Here is a 25,958-nt window from a genome sequence, read left to right as displayed (position 1 = left end):
GACAAGATTATTGAAAATGATTGTGTTACAGAGAAGATATACAGAAACCAGTTGAATTTAATACAGTGATTTATTACAAACTTATTGTGTTTACTTGCATAGCTACATAATTGCATATTACTTTAGGATTAATATTTTAAATATAGCTTAAAATTTGAATACAGCAACATCTCCATCAGTGATAGGTAACGTTGTTTCTTGAGTGCCGCTGTCCTGCAGAGTTTAGCGTCAACTCCGATTAAAAACCTCACCTGTCTTAAATATCCTAAAGACGATGATTAGCTGGTTCAGGTGTGTTTGATTAGGGTTGGAGGAGCTAAACTCTGCACCCAGGACCGACATTACCCATCCTTGTTATTGATTAAATATGAAAGTAAAACGGCCAGTAGGTGGTGGCAAGTTACTGCTCGGAGAAGATCGACGCTCGCGGTGCCAGGTCCAGTGCATTAGAGGTGAATGATGGATAATCAGACAGGCATAACTGTAACAGGTCATCGTTAGGATGACGAATTTAACGATACCATATTGCCAGGTATACGTATATACCGGCAACAGGTTGAGTTGCAGGCACACATGCAGTTTAAAGGTGTCCTGCCACGGAAATCTTTTTGCCAACTGAGTTGATGGTCATCTTCCCCTGTATAACAAGTAAGCATCAGTAGCCACGAGTCGCATTGGTGTGACGTCAACACCCCTCTTCGATTGATTGGCTAGAGGAGTAGCTGTCAATCTAGAACTAGTGGACCAATGGTGACGCTTAAGCCCGCCCTAATTTACATGAAACTCGAACTGCAACATTTGGGAAAGCAAGCGCAGAACATAGAAAGAAGAACGAAGAGAAAAACAGCACAAGCGTACAAAAGAGTAAAATATGAGCAGAAAATGCAAGAAAGCACAAAGAACACAGTAATAAAACCAAGGAAAACATACTTTTTAAGAAAGCATGACCATAAGTTTAAGTTTTCTGCAAAATAACTTTTAATGTGTTTAAAGTTTTTATTCATGCTTGTTATTTCTTGATTCACGCTTATTATATTTTGATCCGTGACCACGTTGTTTGCTATTCTGATCATTTTGCATTCTTTTTTTTTCAGTTTGTGCAATATATTTTTACATGTGTTTTTAAATTTTTGATTCATGCTTATTATTTTTTTATTCATGACCGCTATATATTTGGCGGGAATTTGATCCCATAGAGAACGGGCTGAAATATCACAAATAGTTAACCTTTGAGAGCCAGCAAAGAATCAAATCACCTTAAAGCAGGGGCAAACAATCTTAAACGCATCTAAATCTCGATAGAAATAATACTTGCATGGATCTTAGGTGCTGAGCAAGAATGCGTGTGTGTGTGTGTGTGTGTGTGTGTGTGTGTGTGTGTGTGTGTGTGTGTGTGTGTGTGTGTGATGATTCTCGCTGGGTCCGTGAGTTAGAAGCGTTCTTTCAGTTCTTCCTAAAAGGTTTACTTGGAAGCAAAGTTGCAGGAAATTCAGGCTAAGTCCATTTCACCCGGATATAGAAATGAATGAGCACGGAAGAAATACTAAAATGTAGCCTTCTGACAGCCTAATTTGCATGTTTTATGATGGTGTCCAGAATTGGTAATTTCTACTCCAAAGAATGGTAAACATAGTATAATACATTTTATCGTAACCTACTATATATATATATATATATATATATATATATATATATATATATATATATATATATATAAGGCAAACTGAGAGGTTAAATTAGGTACCAAGAAAGATATGTCTGGAAGATACAAAAGTAGAGATACATTCTTACACTTGAATATAAGCGTTTAGAGTTCAACTAACACAACTAGAAAGTCATAACTTGGCTAATATGAGGTGGGAAACATACATACACACAGGAATATATCATATACATTTTGGAATTACTTATTTTATGAGTTAAAGTAAGGAATAATTGACGACAGGCCGTTGAATTATTAGAAAAATAATGCACACCCGAGGTGGTAATGCGGTCACGACGCGAAGCGGAGTGGCCGTTACACCTCGGGTGTGCATTATTTTTTTAATAATTCAACGGCCTGAAGTCAATTATTCCGCTTATACTACAGTTACCGTACCTCGAAACATTGTTCAGGTTATGTATTTCAAGACGTTTGTAAAGTGTTTGTCATTAAAATGCTCTTGTATGTAGGACTAATTTCTTACGCATCTAATCCCATGCCTCCGTTGCTAATTCCAAAACGTCATTTTAGAGTTAGTAACGGAGGTTTGACTGAGCCACTGATAGCAGACTAATGCTGGGGACACACGTCTAGCTGACACATTCTCTGACTGTTTTCATCGACTGCAGCAGATTTTAAACACCGACTTTGAACACAGACTGAACGCGCTGAACGCGCGTTTGGGCATGATCAGTCATAAGTATCAAATTACATTCATTATGCAGTTATTAATGCAGTTATTAGAGAGAGATGTTGCAATGATGAGACAGAAAAGCATGTGCGTCAATATTATTATTTATTTATTAATTCAATTCGTTTTAATTAATTCGTTCATTCTTTTTTTTTCTTTTTTCATTATTGACAGATGACAGTAGACTATAGCCAAATAAATGAAATACAAAGCCCTTTTAACAAGTAGGCCTATCAATAATTATTTATTTGTTATATTATCTGCAATAAAAATCCGTGCTGCAGGACTATCCATTTATTTAGCCTATATTCAGTTTAATTGTCTATTGATTATAGATAGGACTATATACTTTATTTATAAAAATTAAACTGCATGGTTCTATTGATTGTGAAGCTAGACATTGAAAATTGCAGATCAAGCGCATGGGGCTAAATGCTTTTTCTTGTTATGAATTGTATCCTATTTTCCGTTATTACAGTTGACTACACCAAGTGATATGGAACTGTAATGCGGTCAAGACCTGCCTGGAACTACTTCAGCCGTGCGTTTCCTTGAAAATAATGCACACCTTAGAACGTTCGTCAACCAATCAGATTCAAGCATTCAACGGCCCTGTAGTATAAATGGAAATAATGTTTGTGTATGTATATTGGTGCATTTCTCCGATGTCTATCCATACCACCTGGCCTCAGTGCCTGCCGTGGGAGGGGAGTTGAGTTGATAAAGATTTTTTGAAGCTCACAACGGAGTTTGGAGGTGTTTCTGTTTGTGACAATGACACAAGTGACAATGAGGCAATTTGATGCAGACTCACTGGCGCTAGGCCTGTGATTTACATGAATGAGTCCAATAGGTTAAAAGCTTTCTGAAGCTTAGGATGAATAAGTCATCGTGTTTTCGTCCAGACACAGAGGCTTATGCATTGTCTTATTCATTGTATACGTTTTTGTTAGCATTTATAAAAAAAAAAAAAATAATTTTTGACGCGTACTTTCAGATTCGGATAGTACCCGTCACAGGCCATTCTTGAGATTCGCTTTCGAGGGTTAAGTGTATCAAATACACCGTCCTTCCGTTCGGCCTGTCTTTAGCACCCCGTACATTCACGAAGTGCATGCTGGACGCGGCTCTCGCTCCCCTGAGAAATCGGGGTATGCGAATTTTGAACTATCTGGGCCGGGTTTCCCGATGTATATTAGCTCTTAAGAGGGCTCTCTACGTGCAAGGTTACGAACGCTCGCAGCAATTCCACGAGCGTTTCCCAAAAATGCACTTAACATGAACGCGCGAGAACGCGTTTTACGTGCTACTTAAAGAGTCGCTGTCCATTCGTGAAGTGCTGAAATATAACCTTTTATGGAATCGTATTCTGAACGTTTAGCCTTAATTATTAGATTTAACCTAATCGTCATCTGTGGATTAGCAATCAAGACAAGTCTAAAGTCTACATTCAGGCGAAGATAGCCTACTGGCAAAATGTATGAACAAAAAAAAAAAAAAACAAGAAAAGATACCTTTCAAAAAAGATCATTTTAGAGGAGATAGAGCGAAACAAATATAGGCTATTATTTTTAACAGATTTAGGACACCATACAAATAAGGAAAAACAAAACATCTGGGTGGACATTGCAATCTAACTGCAACCCGGGGTGTTCAAAGATCAGGGAAGGTGGTCTGCAAGAAATGCCCAATGCATGGCTGGTTTTCGTGCGCGTCAGCAAGTCACTGACAGATTTTTTTTTTTATTCATCCATATTTTGCCCAGTCTTTGAAGCATATTTCCCACATTACTTCGTTCTTTTATGATTTTTTTTCTTCTTTTTCATTCATTTAATTTAGATTTTACATTTTAAATTTAATTTATACATTCATTTAAACAAAAAACAAGTACAATAAAGTGTACAATAAAAAAAAAAGTACAATCAAAACCTTATATTTGTACTCACTTTGCAGTGTAATCTGTTAAATCTAGATAAAAGTGTAATCTGCCGGTTGTCCTGCAGGTGACCTCATACATCTGTCTTCTTACGATGCACTTGGGGATTTTCGATTACTCCAGAGCACTCGTAGATCTACGATGATTTTTAAGTGCTACTTAAGTTACGATGCTTTTGGGAAACGCAGCCCTGGACGATTGGCTGATTTTGGCACAGTCAGAGATAGAACTTATATCTCACAGGACAGTGCTTCTCAGCCATCTGGAAAGCCTGGGTCTTACGGTCAACTGGACCAAGAGCTCATTACTGCCCAGTCAGTCAATTTCTTTTCTGGGAATAGAACTGGACTCCGTGGCTATGACGGCCCGTTTGTCGACACAGCGCGCGCGCCGTGTTCGACACCTGGCCGCGTCTTTCCAGAAGGGTGGTACCGCTCCTCTGAAAACATTTCAGAGAATGCTGGGTTGTATGGCGTCAGCTGCAGCAGTGCTTCAGCTGGGCTTATTGCGTATGCGCCCGCTGCAGCGCTGGCTGAACGCTCGAGTGCCTCACCGAGCTTGGGCTTCCGGCGGCAGACGGATCAGAGTGACTCAGAGCTGCGTTTCAGCCCTGGAGCCCTGGTTAGCGGCCGTCTGGTACCAGCGAGGAGTGACGATGGGAGCTGTCTCGTACCGAAAGGTCATCTCGACGGACGCCTCCAACTTAGGTTGGGGCGCTCTCTTCGAGGGCAGACCGGTCTTTGGCCTGTGGTCAGACCGAGAGAAAAGCCTTCATATAAATTGTCTGGAGATGATAGCGGTCGAGAACGCGCTGAAGCACTTTCTCCCATACATACGGGGTCACCACGTTCTAGTCCGTTCGGACAAAATGTCTGTGGTGTCCTACGTGAATCGCCAGGGCAGTGTCAGATCCAGGAATCTCTGCGATCTAACGGAACGCCTCCTCGTGTGGGCTCAGCACTCACTACGCTCCCTGAGAGCTGCGCATGTGCCGGGCCACCTGAACGACGGCCCAGACAGACTGTCCAGGGACAACATTCCCCCGGGAGAATGGTCCCTGCATCCTCAGACAGTCCAGCTACTGTGGCGCCTCTTCGGCAGAGCGGAAGTCGACCTTTTCGCGTCAAAAGACAACGCTCACTGCCCAAAGTTCTTTTCGAAGAACGAGGACGCGCTGGCCCAAACCTGGCCCAGCCTCCAACTGTATGCTTTCCCTCCGATCTCGCTGTTACCACAGGTAATCAAGAGAATCAGGGAAGCATGCCACTCGGTGCTCCTCATAGCCCAGCGATGGGAAAACCAGACCTGGTTCCCAGAGCTGATGCGGCTGTCACATGTAGCCCCATGGCCGATCCCGGCGAGGAGAGATCTGCTCTCTCAGGCCGGCGGCTCAATATGGCATCCCCATCCAGAGCGCTGGTCTCTGCATGCATGGATAATCAACGGATACCCGTTGCTTTGCCAGAAGGGGTCGTGAACACGATCACGCAGTCTAGAGCTCCTATTATGTTGCCAAATGAACACGTAGATAAACCACTGAAGAAGACCAGGACCACAAGGGACGTTTTTGCATTTTAATTTCTTCTCCAGATGGTGAAAACTGAAAGCATACACAACATGCTCTTAGAAAAACTGAGCTCTATACAGACGAAACTAAAGTCATACATCGGCGCTTTAAAGTGCATTTCCCAATCAGATAATACAAAAATACATTACTTAAGATCCTTATAAACACATATATAAACTTACGGCATTGCCTTGTCAGAGCTTTAGAGAGAATGGCGACAGATCGCTGACCGTGTCATGCTGGATTCCGCCTGCTTTGTTTACCATGAAACCGAAACCGGAAGTTAGCGCGGCAGAAGCGGAAATGAAATTGTCCGCTAATATTTTTAAATAAAACTTACAAATAAACATGAAATACTATAAGAAACTTTTAGAAATGCTTTTTTAAACATTTTAACCCATTTAACTTATTTATTCAATTATAGACTGCCATAAGGCAGCACATTCCCCGCCTGACCTCAGGGAGGTCACTATCAACAACAAAAACTTAGAGGGAATCAGTCCTTTGGCAAAAGAAGAATGACTTCAGTAACTGGTCGCAAAAAAGTCTTTCTAGTGCCTCGGTCATTTACTGTGACCTCAACCTTCCTTACTCGATTGTCCTTCCCAGGGAAAGTTGCCGTGACTCTACTCATGAGCCAGCTGTTCCGTGGAACCTGCTTGTCCTTGAGCAAAACAAGGTCACCAACTTGCAGGTTTCGACAAGGTACAGTCCATTTCTGTCTCTGCTGCAATAAAGGCAGATACTCTCGCCTCCAGCGTGTCCAGAACTGGTTAGCAAGAACCTGAACTTGTCTCCATTGTTTGGTGTAAAGGTCCTTGTCCAAGAAATCTCCAGCAGGAGGTATAAGGCACGATTTCTGGGTTAGCAGCATAGAGGGAGAGAGAATGAAAGGATTGTCTGGATCGGACGAAACTGGAAGGAGTGGCCTGGCGTTTATGATGGCAGACACTTCAGCCATAAGTGTGCACAATACGTCGTGAGTGAGTTGCACCTTACTTTGAAGCAGTAATGAATCCAGAATTCTCCGTGCAATGCCGATCATGCGCTCCCAGGCGCCTCCCATGTGGGACGCATGAGGCGGGTTGAATTCCCAACTGCAACCTTGATCATTCAGGTATAGTTGCAGAGCCTTGTCCATTCCTAACTCCTTGGAAGCCCCAATGAAATTAGTGCCACGATCCGATATAAGTTTTTTGGCAGGGCCTCTCAGGGCAAAGAAACGTCTCAGGGCATTTACGCAACTGCTGGTGTCTAAGGACTCAATCACCTCAATGTGCACGGCTCTAGAGCTCATGCAGGTAAACAGGATAGCCCAACGCTTACTTTGTGCATGTCCACCTCTGGTACGTCTGGTGGTTACTGACCAAGGCCCGAAAACATCAAGGCCGACGTAGCTAAAGGAAGGACATGTTTTCAACCGTTCTGGGGGAAGATCTGCCATGAGTTGCTCTTCCTGCTTTCCCCGCAGTTTGCGACAGATAACACACTTGTGGATAACTGAATTAACTAGTCTCTTTCCACCGATTATCCACAGACCTCCAGCCCTTATCGCACCTTCTGTAAGGTGACGACCCTGGTGCTTGACCTGTTCATGGTAGTGGCGAGTGAGCAGGATAGAGACATGACTGTCTTTTGGGAGAATTATCGGGTATTTTTCAGAGTTCTCGAGCTCTGAGTGTTTGAGTCGACCTCCAACTGAAATGATGCCGTTGTCCAGGACTGGGCTGAGCTTTTCCAAAGGACTTTGCTTGGCGATGGATTTGCCAACGTTGAGGGCAGACAGCTCCTTTGCGAAGGTGGCCTGTTGCACTTGTTGGAGGATGACACGTTTTGCTTGATCCATTTCATCTGGTGTACGAGGAAGCTGACATATGTGCCACCCTTTACATCCATGGTTTGAATTGGAGCCATTGAAAGATTTTGCCATGTGAATGAGGAAGGCGACTGCACGGACCAAAGACTTGAAGGTGGAGAAGCGCTCAAAGCGCTTACAGGAGACTACTTGAAGGTGAGTAGCACAAGTGCTCACTTGTGGCCTGATTTCACAGTCTTTGTCAGGCTCAACTAACTCAAACTGGTCGTTTTCATTTTTTGCCTCTGGGGGTGAACGACGGATGAAGGAGGGTCCCGTGAACCAAGTTGTTTTTGCTAGTTGAGATGCTGTGAGCGAGCGTGATGCGTGATCCGCTGGGTTCTCCTCGCTGCGCACATAGTGCCACTGCTCCGGCTTTGAAGACTGGCGAATACGCTGCACTCTGTTGTGAACATATGTGTAGAATCTTTTAGATTCGTTGCAGATGTAGCCCAAGACCACCTTGCTGTCTGTGTGAAAGTGAACTGCGTCAAACTCTATGTCCAGCTCATTCTTGACAAGATCAGCTATCTCTACAGCCAAGACAGCGGCGCACAGTTCCAGTCTTGGTATTGTGGGCTCTGACTGAGGAGTTAGTTTTGATTTACCCATGACAAACCCTACTTCAACTTTGTCATTTGTATACAGAGCTCTCAAGTAGACTACTGCACCTATTGCTTTTGTCGATGCGTCTGAAAAGACATAGAGTTCTTTGCGCTTTGCCTGACTGAGAGAGGTAGATGTGTACGTTCTCGGGACATGGAGTTCCCTTAAGTCCTGCAGCGAATCCCTCCAAGCTTCCCATTTGCTCTGCTTATCTTCTGGAAGTGGTCCGTCCCAATCAGAGCTTTCTGAGGTGAGTTCTCTGAGTAAAGCTCTTCCTTGAATGGTGACTGGTGCTAATAAGCCTAGTGGATCGAAGACACTATTAACAGATGACAAGACACCTCGACGAGTAAATGGCTTGTTTGTTGTGGCCACTAAAAACGTGAATGTGTCTGTCATGGTTTCCCAAATTAGGCCTAGACTGCGCTGTGATTGTGTTTCCTCACCACTCAGATCCAGATCTTTCAAGACTGCTGCGCAATCCTCAGGAGAGAAGGCTTGCATGACTGATGGTGAGTTAGAAGCAAACTTATGCAGGCGCAGATTGGACTCAGCAAGTGAAGCTTGCGTTCTTTGGAGCAAGTCGATCGCTTCGGCTGCAGAAGGCACAGAAATCAGTCCATCGTCGACGTAGAAGTGTCTCTCCACAAACTTGACTGTGTCAGCTCCATAGTCTTTCGCTCCAGCTTCAATGGCCTTGCGCAATCCGTAAACAGCCACAGCGGGAGATGGAGAGTTCCCAAACACATGGACCTTCATCCTATAGTCAATGACCTCCTTTTCAACATCATTGTCCATGTGCCACAGAAAGCGAAGATAGTTCCGGTGATCCTCACGCACCATGAAACAGTGAAACATTTGCTGTATGTCGGCCATAACAGCAATGCTTTCTTTACGGAAGCGGAGGAGTACCCCAATGAGACTATTGTTTAAGTCGGGGCCAGTGAGGAGTACACTATTGAGTGAGACACCATCCTCTTGGGCACTGGAATCAAAAACTACCCTGATCTTGTTGGGTTTTTGAGGGTGGTAGACCCCAAACGTGGGGAGATACCAGCATTCTTCTCCTTGCTTAAGAGCGGGCGCTATCTCAGCGTGACCGTTGGAGAAAATCCCTCCCATAAACTCCACGTATTGCTGCTGCATGTGGGGTTTCTTTTGCATGCTCCGTTTGAGAGACAAAAAACGTCTGACTGCTAGCTCTCTATTGTTAGGCATTTTCCGGCGAGGCTCTTTGAAAGGAAGTGGGGCGACCCAGCTATTATCATCGTCTCTGTACATGCTTTCGCCCATGATCTCTAAAAAGAGTGTGTCATCTATGGAGGGAGCTGGCTCATTGTCGTTTTTGCTGCGGTTGAAAACTGACTGTCCCAGACTTTGCTCTGGAGCCTTAGAGTGCCTGTTAATGCATGGCGTTTCCCTGAGCTGACGGAAGTTATCACACTGTCCAAAAACTGTGGGGCGGCCATTTTCAAGAATAATTGTCTTGAATGAGTTGACTGTGGGCTTGTGGACCTTACCTACACACACCTCCCCGACTACGACCCACCCTAAATCTAGGCGCTGGGCGAAGGGCGCATGATGAGGGCCATTAACTTGTTCCCTTACTTTATGTGCACGTAGAACATCTCGCCCAAGCAGTAGAAGTATTTCTGCCTTATGGTCTAGCTCTGGAATGTACTTTGCTATGGACCGAAGGTGTGGCTGGTGCCGTGCAGCGTTTGGTGTAGGGATCTCGCTTCTTTCATTAGGAATGTCCTGACATTCAATGAGAGGAGGGAGTGGGATTACCACAGACCCATCTAAAGACTCAATGTGAAAGCCTTCAGCCCTTTTCCCCCATGTTTCAACGAGGCCTGAACATGTTCTTAGATCATAACTGACTAGCTTTTCTTTGATCTTGAACAGATCAAAGAACTCTGGCCTGGCTAAGGAACGATTGCTCTGATCATCAAGTATGACGTAAGCCTTAACCGCACTGTCCTTGTGACCCTCTGGATACACCTTTGTGAGACATATTTTTGAACAAGAACGACCCCACTGACCTGGACCGCACACTTTGGTGCATGTTGTGGTTACTGCGATGCTATCTGAGATATCTTTTCCCTCCCCGCCATCCTCTTGTGCGGGAGCAGGAGCCTTGAAGGTTTGTGGTGGAGGGCCAGGATGCATTACTGTTTCGTGGCTCGTACTTTCACATTCGGAGCACTTTACTGTGGATTTGCAGTCCTTAGCGAGATGAGTGTCCGAAGCACAGCACTTGAAACAGATTCCTTTCTCTTTGAGGAAGGCCTTTCTTTCATCGAGCAGTTTGTACCTGAATGTCCTGCATTTATTGAGTGGGTGGGGCTTATTGTGCAGCGGGCAGTTGCTTTTAAAGTCCTTGTTGGGGGGTGTAATATTAGTTTTATTTACGGAGATGGGTTTGGCGGAGCTAAAGTTTCTCAGATTGGGTCTTTCTAACTTTAATTGTGTTTGGCTGTTCTGTTGGTTAAAGCTTGGATCGTTACGTCTCTTAGCTTCTTTGCATATGAACTTGCAAAAGTAACTGAAAGGTGGAAAGCAGTCATGATGATCCTCCTTATATTGTGAACCTAGTGACATCCACTTCTCCTGAATTCCATATGGGAGTTTATCCACAATTGGCCTGATTCCGCGTGACGTATCAAGATAGAGAAGACCGGGCAGATACCCATCCTCTTTTGCTCCTTGAATCTCCTGTAACAGATCCCCAAGTTCCCTCAGTTTCACATTATCCTTTGCTGTCATTTTAGGAAAACTGTCCATTCTCTGGAAGAGCGATTTTTCGATGATTTCAGGAGCCGCATAACACTCTTGGAGTCTGTCCCATGCTTTCTGTAAAGCTACTGCAGGGTTATTGACATACACAGAGCGAATGCGTTTAATTTGACTGCTTGACTCCTTTCCTAACCATTTTGTCATCAAATCGAGCTCTTGTGTTGGCGTGAGGTGAACGTCTGCTGTAGCCCCGGTAAATGAGGAGAGCCACGCTCTAAAGTTCTCTGGTTTGTCATCATATTGGTATAGACCTGAAGTGATGAGGTCACGGCGTGCCATATATTGTGCAAGTGGCTCTGCTTGGTGTGACGTGCTACCAGGTGAGTTGTAAAGAGGCACGAAAGGGCTGGAGAATGGGTTGAGTGCGTTCTTTGTTTGATTACTTTTTGGTTTATTCTCACCTTTAGGAGAGGAAGATGTGTGTTGGTTGTGGCGCCTTGGCCTAGTGTTAACAGGTGAAGGCTCTGCGTCTGAAACGTCGTTTTCAGAAGGATTCCATGTGATGAATGTGCCCTCTATTTCAACACTTCGGTTGCAGGTGACTGGAGCAGGGTCATTATGTTTATTCACATTCATTTGAGATTTCACATATTCACTTGTTCTTTCTTTTTTAACTCTATCTGATTCTGATCTTCGGCTCTCATGCCCATCTCGTATTGCCTCTGCTTCTTCTAGCACCTCTGCCTCAGCTACTGCGGCATCTGCTTCTCTTTGTAATTCTAGCACCTGTAGCTCTGTGTCGATTTTCACTTTTTCCACTTTTAACTGTGCTTCCTTGCTTGCATATGAGGCTCTTACCCTAGCGGCTTCTGCTTTAGCTCGAGCACGAGCGGCACTGCTTGCAGATGAGGATGAAAGACTTGAAGCATTTGTAGCAGATCTGTTGCTAGCTGCCATTTTGACCACGATGAAGCTCTTAATGCTGCCTTTTCACTATTATGTTGCCAAATGAACACGTAGATAAACCACTGAAGAAGACCAGGACCACAAGGGACGTTTTTGCATTTTAATTTCTTCTCCAGATGGTGAAAACTGAAAGCATACACAACATGCTCTTAGAAAAACTGAGCTCTATACAGACGAAACTAAAGTCATACATCGGCGCTTTAAAGTGCATTTCCCAATCAGATAATACAAAAATACATTACTTAAGATCCTTATAAACACATATATAAACTTACGGCATTGCCTTGTCAGAGCTTTAGAGAGAATGGCGACAGATCGCTGACCGTGTCATGCTGGATTCCGCCTGCTTTGTTTACCATGAAACCGAAACCGGAAGTTAGCGCGGCAGAAGCGGAAATGAAATTGTCCGCTAATATTTTTAAATAAAACTTACAAATAAACATGAAATACTATAAGAAACTTTTAGAAATGCTTTTTTAAACATTTTAACCCATTTAACTTATTTATTCAATTATAGACTGCCATAAGGCAGCACAGCTCCTTCTACGAGAAGGCTGTACGCGTCTAAATGGTCTGTGTTCTCCTCATGGTGCGCCAACAAAAATCTAGACCCACGTACTTGTGGGGTTTCGTGGGTGCTTTGCTTCCTTCAGGAGCTGATGGACGAGGGCAGGTCCCCCTCCACGCTCAAAGTGTATGTGGCGGCTATTGCAGCGTTCGCAGTGCCAACGCGCGGCCAGTCAATAGGAAGGAACGAGCTCATCATCTGCTTCCTCAGAGGAGCAAGGAGGATGAATCCCCCGCGGCCCCCATCGGTTCCTATTTGGGATCTTTCTTTGGTCCTAGAGGCCCTGAAAACGCATCCCTTTGAACCATTAGACTCCGTGGATCTGAAATACCTGTCGCTTAAAAACGTTTTTCTGATAGCCCTATCATCAGTCAAACGTGTGGGGGATTTACACGCGCTGTCTGTTAGCGCTGCGTGTCTCGAGTTTGGACCAAATGACTCTAAAGTCATCCAAACCGGCCAAGGTGATTGCCACTCCCTTCAGAGTGCAGGTCATCTCTCTATCGGCTCTGCCAGCATCCGGTAGCGAGGGCGATGTTAACCTCCTATGCCCTGTCAGGGCGCTGAGAGTTTACACTACGCGCACTGCCGCCTTCAGGCGCTCGGAGCAGCTCTTTGTTTCGTTTGGTGGGCGCACCATGGGTCTCGCCGCCTCGAAACATAGCCTGTCCAGATGGATAGTGGACGCTATCACAGCAGCTTATGCGTCTAAACACCTGCAGTGCCCTCTGGGCATCAGGGCTCATTCCACTAGAGGCATGGCCTCTTTGTGGGCTTGGTCCAGCGGGATTTCTATTCATGACATTTGTATGGTGGCAGGCTGGGCCTCCCCCTCTACATTTGTTAGGTTTTACAACCTGGAAGTTCCCGCCTTGCAGGCTAAAATTTTATCAGTCTAACGGTGTGTATGCTCTGTAATGTAACCTCGGTTCTCTCTAGAAGAGGGAGCGAGTATTGCATAACCTGCCGTGCTCGCGCTTCGAGCTGATTTCGCTTCAGTCGATGAAAACAAGGGTAGCAGCCCCCGAGCCCTTCCTTATAAGGCCACGCCCATTCTTGCGGGCTCTGACGCGCCCCCATTGGGCGTGACGTCACGCGGGGCTCAGTGGTTGGCTGCTGCAGTTGCCGCACGACAGCCAATGAGCGCGCTAGACAGCCGCTCTAGGTCTGCTAGCTGCTGCACTGCGTTGACAATAAATACAAAAATTAAGGATAATTTTTTGGCTTCATATCTCGAGAAAAGATGACTTTACCCGTAGCGTAAGCAACTTACGCAATACTCGTTCCCTCTTCTAGAGAGAACTGAGGTTACATTAGGTAACCGAGTACATTTTTAACTAGCAGAATAATACAGCATCATGATACACACAGTCTCACTTTTAGCTATGTTATTAGGCACCTCAGCTCCACCCACTCTTTGGTGGTCTCTTTGCCCATTTTCTGTTATCCGGGAGTGACACGCTGCCAAGATGGTGACGGTTGGCTCCGCCCACTTTTAGCTTAAAAAATGCTCTTCATAAACCTACGGGTAACGTCACGGATGCTACGTCCATATATTTTTTTTACGGTCTATGGATATGTAGGGTTGTGAAGGACCCTAATAGGTGAAAGTGCCCACTCACTTTTGCCCAGTCTCAGCCAGAAATAAAATTCTGCTTATGCCACTCGTTGAAGATTTCCAAAACAAAGTGCACAGTATTACTAAATAGCTCCACTGAATAACTTGAGAATGGCATTTTAAAAAGACACAAAGCAGAGCATACTTGAGAATGGCATTTTAAAAAGACACAAAGCAGAGCATTAACACACAGCCTTAGGGTCCCACAAGAGGTTATTATAGCAGATGTGCATTGTCTTGACATCAGGTAGCTGCCAGTGTTTTCAAAGTAACCTCATTAAAGCTGTCTGTTTGAGCTGTCAGCAGTCAACAGTCTCCTCAGGACACTAGGGCCAATGACACACTGCTGTGTTAATGACTGTGCTCACCTCCAGGCCTCATTTGGGTGAGCCCCGTGGCAGACCAACAAGGCTCAATGTAAACAGTTACTGTTTCGTGTTTGCAACCTTATTACAGCATATTTGAATATGTCAGAATCACTTCAAGTGGTTCTCTTACGAGTGTTCTCTCGTACTTGCGTAAGTATCTTACGCTAGGGGAAAACCTCTTTTCCTCAAGATATTGAAGCCAAAAATTATCCTTAATTTTGCAATAATGTAAAACGCATTGCAGCAGCATGCAGACATGGGCGAGACAGCTCGCGCGCCCATTGGCTGCTCTGCGGCAACTGCACCAGCCTATCGATAGAGGCCCCTCATGACGTCAGAACCAATGAGGGCGCTTCGCGCCCATTACGTCATGTCCCGCCGAAAGCGGGTGGGGCCAGGGCTATAAATACGGCCCAGAGAGGCTGGTTTGGTCAGTTTTTCATCTCTTCAGCGGACTTTCGCATCGCTGGATCCCGAGAGGAAGCCGTGCCGTCTGAGTCAAGCACCCAGCGGGATTAGTGCATCTGAAGCTGCTGGTCGACATCTCGCCGCCTTCAGTCGCCGTTTCTGCTGACGCTTTCCGGCGTACTATATCCTTTTATTGCTGTGTGTGTGTTCGCCGCTGCGACACGCATATTCTCTCCTTCTAAAAGAGCACGAAGCGTCTTTTTCAAGATGCCTCGTTCTTCCTGCGGCTCTTGCCGAGCTTCACTCAGCGACGGGGACCACCACGTCATCTGTGTTTCCTGCCTGTGTGAGGATCACGCAGCTATCGCGCTCGCCGAGGGCGGCTGCCCTCACTGCGAATTAATGCCTATGGTGACTCTGCGGAATCGCCGAGCATTCTTCCTCGAAGCTGCGCCCGCGCCTTCGCCCGCTGAGCTGCCGCGCCGTAAAAAGCGCCGCGCTCAGCGGGTCCCTGAACCTCCTCCATCCCGCGAAAGCTCGCCGGTGCGCCCGCTAGCTTCGCCGCCTGCTTCACCCGAGTCTCTCACCGCCGGTCAGCGGCCGCTGTCTGCCGCCGTTTCCGCCATTGAGGATTATGAGGAAGCTGTACGGGTGGAGGACGACAGTTGCTCTCTCCTAGCGTCGGGCAGTGAGGACTGGTCGAGCTCCGCGGACCTCGCACCATCTTCTCACCGGCCCTCTGGGAAAAGAGCCAGCATCGAGGCGGAGCTGATGCGTCTGCTCGAGCAGGCCGTCGAGAGCCTCGGCCTTGAGTGGTCGACGCCCCAGCAGCCTGCACTCAACCGCCTGGACGGCTGTTTTCTACAAAGGGAACGTGCTTCACATCCTTCAAGACCAGCTCCCTTCCTTCCTGAGCTTCACGGAGAGGTAGCTAAGTCTTGGAGCGCTCCCTTTTCAGCCAGAGTGCATGCTCCCGTGTCCGCAGCATTCTCCGTAGTCGACGGTGCTAAGGACAAAGGGTACCACTCTCTTCCTCCCATCGAGGAAGCGGTAGCCGCCCATCTTTGCCCGCCCTCTGCTGGACGGCGTGCTAAGACGGCGCTGCCATCTAAAGCCTGCCGCACTACCTCAGCTCTGCACGGTCGCGCTTACCTGGCCCCTCCGGATCTCGCCCTTCGCGCCACTAAATCCGCCGCGCAGGCCATAGGGCGGAACATGGCTTCTCTCACCATGGCTGAGAGACACCTCTGGTTAACGCTCTCGGAGATGTCGGATTCGGAGCGCTCTGCGTTTCTCGACGCCCCCGTCTCCCCCGCTGGCCTCTTCGGATCTTCTGTCAAGGATTTCGCAGACAGATTCGCCGAGGTTCAGAAGACATCGCAGGCCATGAAACATTTCCTGCCCAAGCGCTCAAGCTCCGCAGCAGGTCGCTCAAAACAGCCGTCTGCTCGCAGCTCCCAGCCGCAACCCTCAGCTGCCGCCGCCCCACAGCGCCGACAGACCAAGGATCAGAGACCGCGCTCTCGCTCCGCCGGCCGCCGGCCGCCGCCCCCCGCCGCGTGGGCCACGGCCGAAGATTGAGGTAAAGCCCGAGGCCTCTAAGTCTTCCTAGCCAGTCTACGGAAGCGACGGTGTTCAAGTCCCGCTGCGGCCGGACTTCCACCAAAAATTTTCGCTCGCTCAGTTCCAGTAATTATCATTCTACCCCTAGCCACTCACGCGAAAGCGTGGGCAGAGCTCCCCGGGGTATCAGAGTGGGTGCTGAACGTTATAGAAAGAGGCTATTCGCTACAGTTCGATCGACGCCCGCAACGCAAAGCGGCGCGAATCGAAACTACGGTGAAAGAGGAAGTAGCACACCTACTTCGAGCCGAAATAGCGAAGCTACTGAGCAAAGGGGCTATAGAACCCTTATCACAAGCTCAGAGCGAAGGGGGCATGTACAGCAGATATTTTCTGGTACCCAAGAAAGACCATTCTAGATCTAAGACGACTAAACAAAGCACTTCTGAAACGACGGTTCAGAATGCTCACGACCAAGAAAATCCTCTCGCAAATTTGCCAAGGGGACTGGTTCATGTCGATAGATCTGAAAGACGCTTATTTTCAAATACAAATAGCGTCACGTCACAGGCTATTTTTGAGATTCGCCTTCGAGGGTCAGGCATATCAGTACACAGTCCTGCCATTTGGCCTATCCCTGGCACCTCGCGTATTCACGATGTGCATGGATGCAGCGCTCGCACCCCTCAGGCTGCGAGGCATACGAGTGCTGAATTATCTGGACGATTGGCTGGTTCTAGCTCGATCACAGTCGGAGCTCATAGAACACAGGACCGTATTACTCGATCACCTCGAGAATTTGGGTCTCACAGTCAATTGGGCGAAGAGTTCGCTGTCTCCCAGTCAGAAAATATCTTTTCTGGGCACAGATTTGGACTCGCTGTCTATGACAGCACAGCTGTCGCCGCAGCGCAGACTAAGTATTCAGCGCATGACAGAGATTTTTCGCCACAACGCTTTGGTCCCGCTCAAAAAGTTTCAGAGGATGCTGGGTCTCATGGCTTCAGCATCCTCAGTGCTTCAGCTGGGTCTGCTTCGCATGCGCCCGCTGCAGTACTGGTTGAAAGCGCGCGCGCCACGCAGAGCTTGGACCTCCGGTCTCGCGCGCCTCAAGGTCGATCAGAAATGCGTTGCAGCTCTGAAACCTTGGACAGTGACCGACTGGTACCGGTTAGGTGTAAGCCTGGGGACTTCCTCGAGTGTGAAGGTGGTGTCTACGGACGCCTCAACCTCGGGATGGGGAGCGCTGCTCGAGGGCAGACCGTTATTCGGCCAGTGGTCGGAACGGGAGAAGCTTCTGCATATAAACTGCCTGGAAATGATGGCAGTCGACAACGCGCTGAGGCGCTTTTGTCCCCAGATAAAAAGACACCACGTCTTGGTCCGTTCGGACAACATGTCAGTGGTGGCTTATATAAATCACCAAGGAGGTATCAGATCCAGAATCCTTCACAGGCTGACGGAACGCCTCCTGATCTGGGCTCAGCACAATCTGCGCTCGCTCAGGGCAGCGCATGTGCCCGGCCTTCTGAATGTGGGGCCAGACAGACTGTCTAGAAACAATCTTCCAGCAGGAGAATGGTCTTTGCACCCACAGACAGTCGAACTGCTGTGGAAGACATTTGGCAGAGCGAAAATAGACCTATTTGCGTCTCAAGAGAACGCTCATTGTCAGGAATTTTTCTCCAAGAGCAGGGACGCGCTGGCTCACGTCTGGCCCCGCTGCCCGCTCTATGCGTTTCCCCCTGTCACGCTCCTACCCCAGGTGTTAGAGCGAATCAGGGAGAGCGGATGCCCAGTGCTGCTCGTCGCCCCATTCTGGAAAAACCAAGCCTGGTTTCCAGTCCTGATGCAGCTGACGGGTACCGCCCCGTGGCCGATACCGGTGAGGAGGGATCTCCTCGCGCAGGCGAACGGCTCGATCTTGCATCCTTGCCTGGAGCGTTGGTCCCTACACGTGTGGGCCATCAACGGGTACCCGTTAACCTCCCAGCGGGAGTGTTAAACACGATCACACAGGCTAGAGCTCCATCTACGAGGCGGCTCTATGCCTCAAAATGGTCTGTGTTCACTAGCTGGTGTACAGCGAGTGGTACTCCGCCCTCACGGTGTGGGGTGACGGAGGTCCTCTCTTTTTTACAAGAGCTTCTGGATAAGGGCAGAACCCCATCCACGCTCAAAGTTTATGTGGCGGCCATAGTAGCGTTCGCTGAACCACCGCTCGGCCAGTCATTAGGAAGGAACGATCTGGTCATTCGCTTCCTTAGAGGAGCTAAGAGGCTGAACCCTCCCAGACCCCCCTCAGTTCCCGTTTGGGACCTTTCCACGGTTCTGGAAGCCATGAAAGGTGCCCCATTCGAGCCAATACAGTCAATAGACCTGAAACTCTTGTCTTTCAAAACAGTGTTTCTTCTGGCTCTCGCTTCAGTGAAGCGCATAGGGGATCTGCAAGCGCTCTCAGTGAGCGCGACGTGTATGGAGTTTGGGCCTAATGACTCGAGAGTCATACTCAAACCAAAGCACGGATATGTTCCTAAATCCCTCAATACACCGTTTAGGGCACAGGTTATCTCCCTGTCGGCCCTGCCGGTATCTGAAGAGGAAGGGGACGCAGGCTTCCTTTGCCCGGTCAGGGCGTTAAGGGCCTATGTGTCTCGCTCATCTGTTTTCAGACAGACGGAGCAGCTCTTTGTTTTGTTCAGCGGACGTTCTAAGGGACTAGCTGCGTCAAAACAGAGTCTATCCAGATGGATAGTTGATGCTATTGCGCTAGCTTACACATCCAGGGGCCTGCAATGCCCGATAGGTGTCAAAGCGCACTCCACAAGATGGCCTCGTCGTGGGCTTGGTCCAGTGGGATTGCCTTGCAAGATATCTGTATGGCGGCAGGCTGGGCCTCCCCGTCTACATTTATAAGGTTTTATAACCTCGAGGTTCCCGCTTTGCAAGCTAGGTTGCTCTCGGTAAAATTTTTCAGTATTGCCCGCCCGATGCTATCGGCCCAGGATGCTGAAACTGCTAGAGCGTCGATCACTGATCGTCTGTATACTTCGGTGGGCAGTGCGTAAGTCCCCCATATTTATCAGTCCAGGCCGAGTTCGCCCTGGCTGTGTGGAACACTTGATATAATATGCTCTTATCAGAGCTCTATATTACAGGAATGATGCTATTCTAGCCCCTCTTCCCGGATTCTCTGTGAGTCCCTTGTGATTAGGCACTGTATGAGCCCCGGGCACCTGCCCTTGGGACTTTAGTGTTACGTCTCAAGCATGCACGGCGTTTTACATTGTGTTCCCCTAGCGTAAGATACTTACGCAAGTACGAGAGACCTCTCGTAAGAGAACGTACTCGGTTACTAACGTAACCTCGGTTCTCTCTAGAAGAGGGAACAAGTACTTGCGTATCTTGCCGTGCATGCGTCATGTTCTGATTCGCTTCAGCGATGAAAAAACTGACCGAACCAGCCTCTCTGGGCCGTATTTATAGCAGTGGCCCCACCCGCTTTCGGCGGGACATGACGTAATGGGCGCGAAGCGCCCTCATTGGTTCTGACGTCATGAGGGGCCTCTATCGATAGGCTGGTGCAGTTGCCGCAGAGCAGCCAATGGGCGCGCGAGCTGTCTCGCCCATGTCTGCATGCTGCTGCAATGCGTTTTACATTATTGCAAAATTAAGGATAATTTCTGGCTTCAATATCTCGAGGAAAAGAGGTTTTCCCCTAGCGTAAGATACTTACGCAAGTACTCGTTCCCTCTTCTAGAGAGAACCGAGGTTACGTTAGTAACCAAGTACGTTTTCTTTGGCAAATCTCTTCACAGGCAACATGACATCAAGACTTTGCGTAAACATACACGCCACTTTCAAGTCAAAAGTGGCGTGTTATCTATACGCATTTTGAGCTATCCGCGTGTATGTTCACGCCGAAACGAACCGTCATCTTCCGCGTGTATGTCTACGCCGTTAAATGTCCGAGCGAAACGGAGCAAAATGTACGTGAAATAATCATGTTGGTCCACTTTGGAAAACGTGTTGATGTCACAGTTTAACAGCCTCAGACGTGAATCTTACACGTACCATTATCCCCGGACGTTTGCTAATCCTACCCCTAAATCTAATCATAACCATTTCTTAAAACTACGTAGGCTACAATTATAAAGAAAAACAACAGACAGACAAGTATAATCACAATAATTTATTTAATGAGAAAATGTCAAAATCGGTACCAAAAGTTGTTCACGTGACGATCGATGTGTCGCAGTCTTCTCTGGCAGTGGTTTTGTATGAGGTAACAGACAGAGCAGAATTTAAGTTATTAATTCAAATCCATGAAAACGTTAATCCGTCTTCGGTTCGGTTCGCTCTGAGGGCTGCGCGGCAGTGCGCGCTTCATTTCAAATGTGAATGTGCATGACGCAATCTGTGACGAAGCAGGCGAGACGAGAGCCAATGAGTGTTTGATATTACTGCCGTAACCATAGTAACCTGTCGCTTCTTGAGGGCGCAATTTTTTTATTTGAATTCATAACAAGCGCGGGGTTTGACGTTTACGGTCAAGATGACGATTACTGGATAAAGGGCTGAGTTTGGATCTTTCTTGCAAATAATATATGGATTCTGAAGGTTTGGATTACATCAAGCTAATAAAATTGGTGTATTTTGTGAATCGATGTTGTGTTGTAAGGTTAGTAGCCTATAAATAAATTATTGTGATTATACTCGTCTGTCTGTTGTTTTTCTTTATAATTGTTGCCTAGGTAGTTTTAAGAAATGGTTATGGTTAGGTTTAGGGGTAGGATTCGTGGCTCAAACTATCTTTTAAAGCCATATTGTTCATAAAAATGCCATTTTCCTACATATCTGTCCATTACGTTTGATCATTTTAATATTGTCCATAAAATGGGTATGTTTAGGTGTGGGAAGATTAACCCCAGTGACGGGTAGGTTTAGGGACTTTTAGGGAGTTGGGGTAGGTCATATCTATACAGACTAAGTAATGTAACGTTAAGTCAACGGCGTTGATAAACACGCTGAAAAGCGAGTATGCGTGTTGATAGCACGCCAAAAATGGAAATCGAATTGGCGTGTCATACATACGCCATTTCATGAGATCAGTCTGTCACAGGAAATCTTTTGGTGATTTTTACAAAGAAATTAAAATGAGAATTCACTGTTTCCAAGCATGCCTAAATCTAGTCTTTTTAAAAAATGATTGCATAAAAAACGTTAAGGTCCATTTATCACGCAAGATGGACTGTTGATGAGAAACATCAACACTCCTAAACAACACGTTACAGATTCCACTAATTAGGGTGGGAATCAAAAATGCATTCAAATTGTGGAATCAGATACCTAATGCTGGGTACACACCAAAAGATAATCGGGCTGATTTTGGGCCGATTTCTCCCCTTCCGACAATCCTAGCTATGTCCCGATTATCTTGATGGTTTAACAGATTATTTTATCAGATTTTCCCTTGGTGTGAGGTGTGTTAAGAGTGTCCGAACCTGCTCGGAAGAACGTCGGAGCTGCTCCGATCGCGAATCGTAAATATTAAACATGTTTAATATTTACGATCAGAAATCCTGATGTGTGGGGGGAACTCCGAGGACAAACACGCGCACACTCTGGAGATTATCACGTGAAACGAAACAATATCCAATCAGAAAGCGAGATGATGGAAGACACGGTCATTCTCACACACACACACACACACACACACACTTGCAGGAAGCTTAATGTTAAGATTTAGTATTCATAAGTGTAAATTTCGAGGAAACAAGCCTTTGTTTTTCATTTTAAGAGCAGAAATTTTACAATACCTAAACATAATATTGGGTTTGAAAAATAAGAAAGCTGCAAAGTGCGTTTCAATCTGTAAACATTTTCAATTTTTTTTTAACTTTTAAGTTTGTCACTGTTTATGTATATGTATTTTTATGTTTGTTTATCGGCTTTACTCTTTGTACCCCCCTGACTGTAATTGTATAATTCTTCTCTGATGTCGCAATACATCATACTTTCAAGGCAAAACAAGTGAAAAAGGTAGATTTTGAGGTATTCACAAAAATGTGTTCATTAAGCCCTCGTCTAGCGATCCCAATGCTCCAAATTTAACATCTAAAAGTATCTTTATGTATGTTTTCTGAGAGGAGTACCATTCCTTTGTCCATGAAAAACGATCTTACTCTGGCTGACTGACAGATGCGTGCAATCCCGATATACACACATACACAGAATTACAGTGTTTCAAAATATCTGTCTTGGCGAGTATTCCCTCAAATATTATCATCTGATGTGTAACATTATTGTAGGTCCATGTGGTACAGTAGGTCTTAAGGTGGCGGTTCTAGAGGGGGGGGGGGGGGGGGGGGGCAGTGCCCCCGTGTCACCAAGCTTGCCCCCCCCTCTGGCCCCCCTATATTTGGAATCGTAAAATCACACCAAACAACTGCGCATTTATTCAGTTGCGGCGCCTTCATCTAGGCTACACTGCAGCACGGCGTATATTCACATCAAATGTTAACGCAGAGGAACGGGACACTGCAGTTCACAAAAGTTCATTATTTGCATGTGCTTTAAAGCCTTGCCGGTTAAACATGTCATTCGCTGCTGATGCGCTGTTCAAACATGCGCTTTACTGAGCGCGTACACTCGACGCGCACATGCACTAAAAGCCTGTTACTGGACTAAGTTATCTTTTGAGTCTTATATTGCGCTAATACTGTCAAATACAGACATTGTTTACATAATCAAAGTTGGTTATGTCTAAAGTGAAAGCAAACAGAGAAAATTTATTAAAATCTGCTTGTCATATGCGTGTATATTAGACGCGTCGCGTGCAGTTCTTAAAGAGACAGTAGCCCTAATAATAAACATGCTGCCGCTTGTCCTTAAAGAGATAGTTCACCCAAAACCAAACAGTTGCTGGTCCCCATTGACTTCCATACATAGTAGGAAAAAAAAATACTATGTAAGTCACAGGGGTACATCAACTGTTGTGGTTACTCACATTCTTTCAAATAACGTTTATTTTCAACAGAAGAAAGACACTTATTCAGGTTTAAAACAACTTAAGAGAGTAAATATGACTTTTTGGGGGGAGAACTATCCCTTTAATGTTAATAAAACAACAAAACACACAGAGGAAATCATTCACTGCTCTTGACTGAGAACTAAGTCTGTTGTGTTTTATTTTCATATTTGTTCATTTAATTACTTTCTCATACTGTTAAATACACCTATAGCTGAAAAAATAAAGCAGTTTATTTCATTTGTAGGCCTATATTAAGTTGTGTATGTGTAATATGTATCTCTGTTCTTAATTTTTAATAACAAAGAAAATAATGACAAAGATTTTTATCTTCGCCTTTGGCCTAAATGTCTGCCATTCTTTTTTATTTTATATTTTGCTACCTATAAGGCTTTGTTTTTAAAATAGGGAAATTAGTTTGGCTGTAATGCTCAGTCACTTGCAAAATAGTAAAACCAACATGAAAAAAGAATCGTGATAAAATCGTGATTTTCCTGAAAAAAAAAAAAAAAGTGTGATATGATATTATTGCCATATTGCCCACCCCAGGTGTAAAAAAGTGCCTAGATGTGCTTAGATGCTAAAAATGTGTTATTATTGATCATTATATCACACTACAATTAAACATAATGAAACATTAATTTGAATTGAAATTGTTTTATTAGCTTAGCTAATATAATTTATTAGCTTTTTCTAGAGATTTTCATGGTGAAAAATGACTTGAAATAATACTGAAAATAGGTTAAGATGAATGTTAAAGGTGTGCCCCCTAAAAGCACAAGTGGCCCCTGCCTGGCCCCCCCAGTTACTGTGGTCTAGAACCGCCACTGCTTAAGGCTGTCTATTTCATTAATGTTAATCAAACAATTGTGGTATAATGGAAAACTAAATTGAATATGTTGCCTATAGATAGGTGGTTTTGACTTGGTGTTCCAAATTTGGTGTTATTACCAGGGATTTTAAGATATGGTTGCTAGTGATTTTGTTTTGGAACCTTCAGAAAACTTTAAGTCGATTTTTCTCAAAATTTAATTTAGCTGATTCTACTGGCTTTAGACGGGCAGCTCAGTAATTTATTGTCTGATTACAAAATTTGCAAACACGGGTCACATATCTAAAGACAATTTGTAATTTTCACTTGTAGGGTTCCAATGGGCCACCTGGTTTTCCAGGTATCGATGGAATAAAGGTAAGATAACAGGGGCCCTATCTTGCACCCAGCGCAATTGACTTTGTACACTGACGCATGTATCATTCCTATTTTGCACCCGCGCAAAGCGGACTTTTCCCTCCACAGAAGCACGTCGGTTAACTAAGAAATACACTTGCGCTCCCGGGGGCGGTTCAGCGCAAAGAGGAGGCGTGTTCCGGCGCAAACGTTCCTTCATGCTATTTTGCAGGTTTAGAAAACAATTGCGTCACTAACCAGGAAAAAATCGTTTAAAGTCAGTGGCGCGTTGCGCATGTTATTCATATGCTATTTTAAGGGCGCATGCTTGGCCATAATCAATGTAGCGTGTGCACAACGCGCACTTTGATTCTCTCATCTACACAGAAGCAGCAGTTCTCATTTTTGCAAATCATACATTATTACGATAGATAGATAGATAGATAGATAGATAGATAGATAGATAGATAGATAGATAGATAGATAGATAGATAGATAGATAGATAGATAGATAGATAGATAGATAGATAGATAGATAGATAGATAGATAGATAGATAGATCCAAATTATCATACGCCTGTTTAACCGAAGTTAATTTGGGTGGGTTTCTCCATCCCCAATGTCCCTGACGAGAACGTCGGTCTCCTCGGCTGTGAACCGCTGCTGGCGCACGCCTGGCAAATCCGCCGTTATAATAGGAATCCGCTTTAGAACAAGCGCGCCTGCTCTTAAAGGGAATGTGAGATGTCGCTCTGATTGATTTATTTCACGTTACGCCCAAACCACACCTATGAATAATGAAGCTACTTCAGACCAACCCCTTTTAGATTTGCGCCGGGTGCAAGAGGCATTTATCCCGCCGGGAAAATAGCAACAGCGCCGGAGATCCGCCCACAAAGTTACTTGCGCTTTGCGCTTGATACTTGCGTTTCAGATCGTTAAAATAGGGCCCAATATATCTTCATTTGTTTTACATTTCAATCAAAAACGTATTGCTTTGAATACACTATAAATTTCCTATTTTTTTTTTTTTTGGGAATAACCCATACTTAGTTGGCTGGGGAAATAATATTGTCAAAATTCAGGAACACAAAGCCAAATGTACCATTTCCGTGAAGTATTACACTAGACCAAAGAAATGACTCATGACTATGCAGTGAATAGATTCATAAT

At 45.6% G+C, this 25,958-nt stretch overlaps 1 protein-coding gene across 2 annotated transcripts in view; it reads left to right on the top strand.

Annotated features, from left to right (window-relative positions):
- Positions 1 to 25,958, top strand: part of col25a1 (collagen type XXV alpha 1 chain) — a 719,149-nt gene that overhangs the window by 574,624 nt on the left and 118,567 nt on the right. For both annotated transcript variants that reach the window (XM_082152225.1, XM_082152224.1), the window contains one exon: positions 24,762 to 24,806. In XM_082152225.1, coding sequence (XP_082008351.1) covers positions 24,762 to 24,806 — 45 coding nt within the window. The remainder of the gene's footprint in view (positions 1 to 24,761; positions 24,807 to 25,958) is intronic.

The sequence above is a fragment of the Leuciscus leuciscus genome (genome assembly GCF_965113295.1).
Source record: "Leuciscus leuciscus genome assembly, chromosome: 2".
Classification (NCBI taxonomy): Eukaryota; Metazoa; Chordata; class Actinopteri; order Cypriniformes; family Leuciscidae; genus Leuciscus; species Leuciscus leuciscus.
Note: the sequence above shows the minus strand (reverse complement) of the source record. Positions and strands in the feature narration are given on the sequence as shown.